The 10,533-nt window shown below is 59.2% G+C and overlaps 1 protein-coding gene across 1 annotated transcript; it reads left to right on the top strand.

The window, feature by feature from the left end:
* Positions 1 to 1,304: 1,304 nt before the first annotated feature.
* Positions 1,305 to 6,073, top strand: DLX4 (distal-less homeobox 4; the record flags this gene model as incomplete). Its single annotated transcript, XM_081109722.1, has 3 exons — positions 1,305 to 1,563; positions 5,254 to 5,450; positions 5,831 to 6,073. The coding sequence occupies 3 exons, from the start codon at positions 1,305 to 1,307 to the stop codon at positions 6,071 to 6,073; spliced, it is 699 nt and encodes a 232-aa protein (XP_080965848.1).
* Positions 6,074 to 10,533: the final 4,460 nt, after the last annotated feature.

Below are 10,533 nucleotides of genomic sequence, written 5' to 3'. Positions count from 1 at the left end.
TATGTGCAGATCCATGAAGGAACCTCTCTATTCTTAGAGGGATGCTCATGTGGACATCACTTAGACACCAGTTGATGGGCATCTGCGAGTGTATATATTGTATCTGGATGGAGTGTCTGAGGTGTATACCTGTGGTCACAGATGCTTGCACGTGGACACTTGTCCACCAAGGTACCGGGCACTGATGTTTAGAGGCAGGTCCCGCACAGACTGAAAATGCGGCCACCAACCGGGCCTGCTGCCTTTCCTACGCCCTCAGAGGAGCCATCAAACTGGACTAGCCTCCCACTCCCGGATTTTGTCCCAGTTCGTGCACGGGACGCCAGGGGACAGGTGGGACGTCACAGGGGCAGAAGCCCAGACTGTGGGTCCCTCAGGGGCCAGCAGGAGCTGGGGTGTAGCAAACAAGTGGGGCCACTGCCGGAAGCGGAAGCCAGGACTGGGCGGGTGGGAGAGTGGTGGGGCGCAGTAGCCTCGGGTCGAGGAGTGCCAGGCCCAGGGCACCCAGCGGGGGCGTGCGCGCCGCGTGCGTGCCGGGCGGCTGGGCGCCAGGCGGTTCCTCCCCCGACCCGGCGTCTGTTTACCAACAAGCTGCCGGCGCTCCGCAGCGACGCATTCCGACGCGTTGAATAAGCTGCCGGCGCTGGCGGTCTGCTCTCCACTTCCCTGCAGGTCCGTGGGTCCGATCCCGAGGGTGGGAGAGCCTGCCCAGGCTCCCTGCGCTCCGGCGCCGAGCAGCTCCCCTCGCCCCTTGGGCATCGCAGCCCCGCCAGCACCCTCTGTTTCTGCCTTCACGACCATGAAGTTCCCAGCCTGCCCCAATCGCCCTGCCACCCCGGCAGCTCTCCGGAGAGGACCCCAGGATAGCTGGGCCCAGAGCATGTGCACCGCCCCCCTCGCAGCCCCAGTTCCGAATTTTCCTACCTTGGGCTGCCCCGGGGGGCGGACCCTGGCCCCGGGCCTCCCGTGAAGTCACCGCGTGCGGTGGCCAATCCGGGGCGTCTAAGTGGGCGGGGCCCCGTCGGGTCCCGGGAACCGAACCCAAGAGCGAGAAGAGGGGGGCCCCCATGGACTTAGGGGGAGGGGAAAAGCCATGGGGGCAACCCCGGAACCCCTTTCCCAGGCGCGCTCTCCGCTGGATGAGGCGCAGAGACACTTTCCGGGGTCTTGAGTGTGGGGGAGGCTAGCCGGGGGGCTCACTGGGCCTCAACGCCCGAGGCTCGGAAAAGAGAGAGTTGGCAGAGAGAGCGGGCTGCGTGCGGGGTCATGGCTTAGGCCCTTATGCCCCGGCCCGGCCGGCCGCAATGTCCTCGGTGCCCTGCCCCCTCCATGGCCTGGACGCCTCCAACGCCGTCTTCCCGGATATCGCCCCCGCCCCATCGGTAGTGGCTGCCTACCCACTAGGCTTGTCCCCCGCAACCGCAGGCGCCTCGGATTTGTCCTACTCTGGGCCCTACGGTCACCTCCTGCCCTACCCCTACACCGCCGGGCCGACGACGCCCGCAGACGCCTACCTGCCCTGCCAGCAGCCCGCGGCGCCCTCTCTGCAGGAGCGGGAGGCAGGTAAGTGCGCGGCTGCTCTCCCACCTCCGGGGTCTTGCTCCCGTGAGCCCCTAAACCTAGTCTTCGCCTGGTTGGGCGCAGCTAGCGGGATCCAGACCTTACTCAGATTCCATGGGATCTGGGGGTGGGAGGCGGGCAAAGGGATGGGGCGGGGGATGGGGGTGGGGGAGGGGGAGGGGCGGGGGCGCGTTGATCTAGGTCTCCTTTCAAGACCGACCTGGTTTCGATTTTCAGTGTGTGAAGCGGGGGCAGCGGGGCTCCCTACCCCACCCCCTGGAGCCCCGGGGTTGTGTGTACCTACGTGTAACGGAAAACAAAGACTCCAGATGTGGGTGTGGGTGCCTGGCCCCTTCCCCAGGGCTCTCTCCGTCCTGCACGCCCCTTCCCCGTGTTGCCCCTCTCTGCTGCATTCGTTTTGTGCTCAAGCCCAAGCCTGAAAAATAGAAATCAGGTTCCAGTTGAGGGCAGGAGAAGTGGGGGCTCATCTGGGGCCTCTTGAGTCCCTGGTGATCTAGTGGCTAGGATTCGGGGCTTTCATCTGGGGCGCCTTTCCCTCTGCTCCGGGGCCTTGCCCCAAGTGCCTGACTGAGACTGGAAGCTGACCTGGGCTGGGAAGCCACCACCCATTGTTCTAAGAATGTAGCCAGGGGTGGGCCAGGCCGTCTCTCTAAGTTGCAAACCTCAGCCTTCCAGCCGCAGGAGCAGGCACCTCCCTCATCTTTGCCCTTTGCCTTTGGGGCCGGACAGGACCGAGTTCCCATTGCCTGGAGCGACTCTGAGCTCCTGAGAAAGTGCTCACTGGAGGTCATCAAAGACGCCAAGGAGCGAGCCTGTCTTCCTGGACCTGGGAACACTATACAGACACCACCTGTACCTTAGACTTCAGGACCCCTGCAGCCCTGCCCCCACCTCAGTGACCCCACAATGGTCTTCAGCAGTTTCCTCCGCGGTGGCACATGGAATGAATGGGTGACTTCGCTGGAGTCAGCCCAGGACCAAGACATCTTCCTGCCTTCTGTCACTGTGCCGAGACACAGACGCTCATAAGCATCAGAGCTAGGAGTGACCCTAGGAATTTTGGGGCTCCCCCTCCTTGATGTACAGATGAGCACACAGAGGCCCAAAGAAAGGGTGTGCATGGGCAAAGGACACAGCCTGGTTCCCAGGCTCCGGGGCCTTGCAAATTGACTTTCACCACCTGAGGCCAGAAAAGTGGCTATTAGGGAAGGTTCTCAGAGCCCCCAAAAGTTAACTGCTTTCTGTGCCAGAACCGGGGCTGCCTCTCCCCGCTGGCTGCAGAGTCCGTCACTGGAGGACGGGCAGTTGGGGAAGGTGTCTACACATTATCTCGTTTCTGCAAACAATCCCTTGGTCCCTTCCCTTCGGAATATGCTGATGTGGTACATTTGTGTGTGAGTGCGTGTGCCTGGGGTGGGGTGGGAGTGAGATAACCCTGTCCTTCAGATAACTGCTAAAAATGGGGAAGGTGTTTGGAGCCCTGCTAACCACAGTCCCTGCCTCCCTCGCTTGGTCTAGGGAGGAGAGAGTGAGAGTTCATTTGCTTTATGCAACTTCCCCGGGTGCAACGAAAACCACACTGGTCCTTAGACGAGATTGCAGCCTTTTTCCACGGAAACTGGTGGGTTTGGCTCGCTCTAGATGGAATGATTGGGGTGTGAGAGAGGGCCTGGGGTCCTCCTTTTGCTCCAACTCAGCGTCCACCCCGCCTCAGGGGGAGGTTTGGCTCCACCTGAGCTAAGTGCCACCACCCTGTTAGCAGGCGACTTGAGGGAGGCCCTCCGGCTTCGTAGTGTGGACCAGGATCGGTCTTGTCGGGACTTGCTGCAGCTGGTGTGGAGAGGCAGCTGTCCGTGAAGGGACCTGGGGGGGCTGCTGGGAGAGCTGGGGCGCGAGGGCTGCGGGAGTTCAGGAGCCCGGGCGGGCTGCCTCCCAGGCTCTCTCGGTGTCGTCCTGCGAAATGACCGGTCCACGCAGCCAGAGAGGTGGCCGCTGGGCTGCCAGCCCCAGGCTTGGAGCAGTAGGGTCGGAGCCGTGAAGGCCCACGGCGCGGGCGGGAGCGGAAACCCAACCGTGTGTGTTGTGTTTTGTTTTTGGAATAGACTGAGGCGGGGGTCGAAGGGGGCGGATCTGAGAAGCCCGAAGCGCCCCAGGCCGAGGGAGAGGGATGCGGGGGAGGCGAAGGCCACTGGTCGCCGCAGCCGGCCAAGGGCGGGGGACGGCCGTGTGGGTTGAGCCAGACAGGATGGAGGCCGAGGGGGTGGAACGAGCGTGGGCCCCAGCCGTCTGCGCTCAGGGGTCAAGCGCCCCTCGGCTTAGACGGCCGGCAGACCTGCGTGGAATGTTCGCCCTGAGCCCGAGGACAGTTCAGCCGCTCGGTCCGCCCCGCCACCTGCATGCAATGGTCTCCGAGTCCCCATGGAGTCGCGCAGGTGGGAGCCGCCGCGTCGGAAGCGGAGAACCTCTCGCCCCACCCCCACCCCCGCGTTCAAGGGCCGGGCTGTCCCACGGGGGTGGGGGGGGGCGGCCAGCGGAGGGGCAGGAGGTGACCAGGTCTTCCGCGGCCACACCGCAGCGCGGTCCAGGAGGGGCCGGAGGGCTGCGCAGCCGCGCGCTTTGCGCTCTGCAGACCCGGGTCGCCTCCCTGCCAGCCGAGAGGCACCCCGTGAGCGCGGGCGGGCGGCCGCTAGGGTCCCCGAGAGCCTCCTCCCCCAGCCGGCCCGCCGCGGGGAGGGGACGGTGGTCGGTTTTCCCGCAGAGTGTGCCCGAGGCGCCGCGCGGCCCTTACTGTGGGGAGGCATGCCCACGCTGGGGGCCTGTCCACACCCTGATGCTGGAAGGGGTGCGGGTCCTGGCCTCCCGGGCCAGCGCGGCCGACCCACCCTTCCTCCGGCAGGGGAGAGGTTGCCACGCAGACGCCGGCAAGTGCCTCTAACCAGCGGTTCTCAACCTGTGGGTCGCGACCCCGTTGGGGGTCCAACGACCCTTTCACAGGGGTCGCCTAAGACCATCGGAAAACACACATATAATTACATATTGTTTTTGTGATTCATCACTATGCTTTAATGATGTTCAATTCGTAACAATGAAAATACATCCTGCGTATCAGATATTTACATGACGATTCATCACAGTAGCAACATGACAGTTATGAAGTAGCAACGAAAATAATTTTATGGTTGGGGGTCGCCACAACATGAACTGTATTAAAGGGTCGCGGCATTAGGAAGGTTGAGAACCACTGTGTAAGCATCGCCTAGGAGTTCCTCTCGCCTGGAATGCCCTTCCCCCGTCCTCTCCGGGCCTCAGCCCAGCCCTCCACCCAGCCTTTCAGCCCTACTCCGCCCGCCACACCCCAAGCTGGCGCCACCGCAACCGGCTGAACTTTGACCTCTGGCCGCGGGCACCGCCCCTAGCCTCGCTCGGGGCCTAGGCGCTTTCTCCCTAGGTCACCGGGCCCATGGGAGTGTGAGTTCCCTGAGGGCAAGAGCTGGGACTGGTCCCACCCAGAGCTCAGTGGACGTGAGGTTTGAAAGGAGCGTGGGGCGGAGGGTAGAGAAGAGCTTTTTGCAAACCCGAGGCCAGCATGCCAACGAGATGCAAATGAGCCTATAAAACTGCGCGTCCGACCCCCCTCTTTCGTCTCACCCTCTGTCCTGTGCTGTCCCCCAGATTCCGAGAGGCCGCCGCTGTCCCCGGAGCCCTCCGAGCGGCTCCCGCGGGCCCCGACCAAAAGACTGCGCAAGCCAAGGACCATCTACTCGAGCCTGCAGCTGCAGCATCTCAACCAGCGTTTCCAGCACACGCAGTACCTGGCGCTGCCCCAGAGGGCCCAGCTGGCTGCACAGCTCGGCCTCACCCAGACCCAGGTGGGGCCGGCCCCATCCTTCCTGCATGCTCACCATTCCTCCGTGTGTTCTCTGGGAACTCACCCCCCAGGGTGGGAATGACAGATGAGTCCCTTGGCCCTGTTGTCACAAGTTCTCCAGGGTGTGTTGAGAGCTGGCCCTCAGTAATGTGGGGGAATGTATGACAAGGTGTTGGGGGAGGGGGAGGCTTAGGTAGAGGAGGGTGCTCAGACTGGGAGAGCTCCAGGGCATCCAGGGCTCTGGAGGACCGGAGCCAGTGTTCCCAATGTCTGCTCTTCTCCCAGGACTGCGCCCTACTGCTGGGTCCCTTTACTTGGGTCACATCCTTCCACACCTATACTCCGCCTGATCTTTCATTCTTTCCCCTTTTCTCCCTGAAGGTAAAGATCTGGTTTCAGAACAAACGTTCCAAATACAAGAAGCTCCTGAAGCAGAACTCTGGGGGGCAGGAAGGGGACTTGCTTGGGAGGCCCCCCTCCCTGTCTCCCTGCTCCCCACCCCTGCCATTCCTCTGGGATCTCCCCAAGGCAGGGGCCCTGCCTGCTGGGGGCTATGGCAACAGCTTTGGGGCCTGGTACCAGCATCACTCCCCAGATGTTCTGGCTCCACCTCAGATGATGTGAGCCTGGACAAAGGTGGGCCGTGCCTCCTACACAGCCCAGGACCCAGCCCACCCGCACCTCTTCTGGGCTGGGAGGAAACCAGCTCCAGATGGATTTTCTCAGGATGGCGAGGAACTAGAGGAGAAAAAGGATGGGATGGAGGTCTGTCCCCCTTTGCCCCATAACCCAAAGAGACTAAGAAAGAACTTAGTCTCTGCCATGGACTGAACACCTTCCCTTCAGCTGGTCAGAGGCTCTGGAGAGAGTCATTGGCTGGAGTTCAGACTGCTCCCAGGACCCCTTGTCTTGCCACCCCTTCCTTGAAGGACCACAGTCCCACCACAGTCTGGAGTCAAAACCAGCAAGAAACACTGAGTGATTTTAATTTGTGTGCCTTGGACCTTGCCCAACCCTTTTGAGAGCAAGAGCGGGCGTGAGGTGGGCACCCAGTCTTCAAGTTGACCACCATCAGGTCCCACCTCCCAGTGTTTCCTGGAGGTCAGCCCATCACCCCATAACTGATATACCTTCTCCCCTTCATGTGAGGGAGAGGAATGCTGAAAATGTGGAGTTCGTAGGCCTCTGTGGGTAATTTATGTTCTCTTCCTTAAAAAGCCCTCTTTCCCCCTGTTTACAATTTTGAGTAGATAATGGATTCAATGATCCTTATAATTCAATGAGTATTTATTGAGCCCCGCCTCATACCTAACAACCCCACATGCACATACTCTTGGGAACACAGTAGGGTAACCCTTTGGGCAGAATGGGGACAAATAGGCTCCCTGGAAGAGTGTATGTAGAGACACCCCAAATAGGTGGCGTGGGCCCAACGGTTCCGCTCTTCACAGCTGTCTCTGTCTAAATGAAATACATTGATAACCAATCTGACTAGCATCCCCATGCTCTTGCCATCACCCCTCCTACCGTGACTTCCCGAAATTAAAGTTTGTACGAAAAGCTGGGCCCTGGCTCTGAGGTGTGTTTGTTTCCTGATTTCTGGGGCTGGCTGCTCAGCTCCCTTCTCTCCCATCTGGCTCTTCCAGCCCCAAACTAGAGGCACTGGAGCCTGGTTTTGCCTCTACCACTGGCTCTGTGGCTCTAGTTCTAGAATGTTCTAATAACGTCTATATTTTCATAATGCTCCAGTGTGAAACCAGAAGATGCTAATGCTGGGAACGACCCAAGTCTGAATGGTCCTCACCAGCAGAGTCGTCGCTCCTGGCCCAGTTCTGGAAGGAGCCAGACACCACACAGCCCCCTGCGCCCCACCTTCAGCCCCGAGAGACCCTGCTCCCCTTGGAAGAGGATGTGCCCACCAAGTCGATCCAGTCCATCCCTTAGAGAAGAGTGCTCCTTGAGGGTGGCAAGGCTCCAGCCCACCTAGAGGAAGGGGTAGGAGGAGGTGGAGGAGAAGAAAACCCCAGAAGGAACTGGACTTCTCCATCCAATAAACATCCAGGTGCCAAGGTGATTGAGGCAGACCCTGTGGGCTAACGGATACCAAGGTGACCCAGAGACTCTGCAGGCTCACAGGGGAGCCAGACAAATGGCCAGCCACTTGTGTGGTGCCAGGCTCATGGGTAAACAGAAGTGTGGGCATAGTCCAAGGGCCCCAACTAGGCCTGGACCCATTGGTAGACTCATAGCCACCCTACCCCACCATACATACAGCAGCACCCAGTGGCAGGGGGAGAAGGGTAGCCGATAATTCAGGGAATCCAGCCCAGCTTGACTGGAGGGGTGGGGGAGGGGCCTCCAAGTCCAGGAAAAAAGCTCCCAAATCCAGCTTTCCTCTTACTGCCTAAACCTGTTCCCAGGCACACAGGGCCCGCCCTATCTGGAAAGACCACTCAGGTACCTTGAGTCAACCCCACTGGCCAGAGAAAGGCCCAAATTAGACTTGTGTGTAGAGTAGGGGGGGGGGGGGTGCCATTCAGTGGAAGTCCCCCGCCTCGGGAGAAGGTCTGCAGTCAGTCCCCCTAGGCCCTGTTCTGGGTCAGTGAGCACCCCCACTTCCCAAAACACACGTGGAGGTTTCTCCTGGGGATGGCAAATGGCACGGGGCAGGCCAAAGCCAAGATCCAGGAGCAGTGAAGAATGAGGGTGTCAAGAGGAGAAACCTCCTCTTCCTCAGCACCCATGCCTTCCCCCCAGCCCTGGCTCCCCTCTTTCCATGGCTCTCAGGGGGCCCTGCCCCAGATCCCTCCTCTGGGTCTCCTCTGAGGCCACAGGCCCTCCGGGCTGCTCTTTCCTCCCACTGCAGGGAGCACACTCCTCCTCTTTCCACAGACCCACGATAAGATCTACCGCCCCATCTCGGAAAGCCTCCAAAGGGAGATTAATTGGACAGCCAAACACGAGTCGCATCGTTAAAACAACAGCCCAGGTTGTAAAGTTAAGTAGCAGCAGTGTAATTGCTCTCCCAGCCAGAGGCCTGCTGCGCTGACAGCATCTCCCCCTTTCTCCCCTCATCCATCTGCCCTTTCCAGGGGTAAGGAGAGTCTTTTCCTCCCTGGGAGCTGGTTCCGTTTCCCTGAGCTCTTGGGTGACGATGGGACTGGAACCCCAGCAGAGGAGGATCCCCATTCCCCCTCCCTCCAGCCCTCTGAGCTGGAGAAGCGGAACCTGTGGTTTCTTCCCATGAGGGAGCCCCTCTCAGAAAATTGGGCCAATAAGGAAGAGCGGATAAGACCGAGTGGTTAAGAATGGGGGCTTAGGCCCTGGCCAGTGATCACTGTCTTGTGCACCGAAAGGTTGCTGGTTTGATTCCCAGTCAGGGCACATACTCAGGTTGTGGGTTCAACCCATGCAAGAGGCAACCAATTGATCTCTCTCTCTCTCTCTCTCTCTCTCCCTCTCCCTTTCCCTCTCCCTTCCTCTCTCTCTCTGAAAAAAAAAAAATTATTAAAAAGATTTTTTTTTTTAAAAAAGGGGGCTCTGACCTCCAAAGAGACCCAGTCTACTGTGTGACTTTTGGCAAGTGACCACGCCTCTCTCTGAGCCTCGATTTTCTGCCCTCAATGGGAACACTAATAGGACCCGCTCTGCAGTGCGGTTGTGATGATGAAATGAGATAGTGCTTGTAACATGCTTGACACGGTGCCGGGACACAGGAAGCACTTAATAAACGGCATTTACAGCTGCTGTATGATGATCGGGGAGGAGGGGCCATGGCGAGGGTGAGCTCATTCTGCCGCTGCCATCCATTCACTTCCCCCCTCTGGCCCATCTGCCGCCTGAGGGGAGGGCAGGGGAATGGGGCTGGAGACTCCACACATCCCTGGCCACCACCGTTTGAGAGCAGGACCCAGGCAAGGCCTTCAGTGCACTGGGCACGGAAAATCAGCGGAGACTGGGAAATGGAAACAACGCGGAGTCCAGGGCACATTCTCTCCCCTACAAGGGTCTCAGCCGCAAGAAAGCTGACTCCGGCTTCCCTTCCCTCTCCCCGTATGCTATTTTAAGACATGCTCCCCATTTTCTCCCCCAACAAAATGAGATTCAATTAATTCAATTAAAGCAATTTTGGGAGCAGCTCCTGAAGGCTTTCAATGTGAGATAATTACAAGTAATTTGCTCCTGTGAAGAGGAAAAGGGCACCCAGGGTCTGGGGGGAAAGGAGGTGGCCCCCTCCCCACCAAACACGCACACACACACATCTAGAGGGATTCCACACTGCAATCTTAACTGCCCTCCCATTGGCCAAATTACTTGCAGGTGGGGAGAGGGAGAATGTGTGGTGGGAGGGGGCTGGGAAGACACTGAGTGACAGACCGCCCCTCCCCCAGCCTCAAATCCTCTGTGCACAGAGAGGTGGGGGGCTGGTTGTTCCCGACAAAATGTCTGCGCAGCCCTAGCAGCTGATTACTCAGCTCCCAACCTCATTTGAGCTTGGATGCCTGAACTTGCCTCTGGGATTGTATCCAGAGTCAATGGAATGTTATCCGGGTAGCTGAGGCCTGTGTAGACGGGGCCTTGGAGATCAAGGACTAACCCCATCACTTATAAGGGATGTGGGTAGGGAGGAGGAAGGCCAGAGAAGGCAGACACTGACTTCCTGCTCTCAGGGAGGTGATGGTACACCCACTCTCTCTCCTCCGCTGATCTAGTGCGTTCTAGTTCTGCCTGGTATCTACTCTCAGCTCTTCCCGTGGCCGTGGTGGCAAATCTCCTCGGCTTTCTGTTCTCAGGGCCACTGAAGCCTCTTTCTTCAGAAAAGTGTCCTGCAGGTGTTGCCCAACACCAGCTCACCTGGGATGACCCTTTCCTCGCCTGGGAGGAGGTGGAGGTGGAGCTGATGGTGCTAAGAAGGGATAAGGTAGAGACTAAGAGATGGGCTTCAGGTCTCTGCAAAGACCCCTTAAACCCAGCCCACAAAGTAGCTGGTTTTCAAAGGATTAGGGTTCCCCTTTACCTAGAGCCCTGTTCCAGGCGGTGAGTAATGTTTTAACAATTATGTGGGAAAAGAAAAACTCACTGAC

The sequence above is a fragment of the Myotis nattereri genome (genome assembly GCF_964212035.1).
Source record: "Myotis nattereri genome assembly, chromosome: 16".
Taxonomy (NCBI): domain Eukaryota; kingdom Metazoa; phylum Chordata; class Mammalia; order Chiroptera; family Vespertilionidae; genus Myotis; species Myotis nattereri.
Note: the sequence above shows the minus strand (reverse complement) of the source record. Positions and strands in the feature narration are given on the sequence as shown.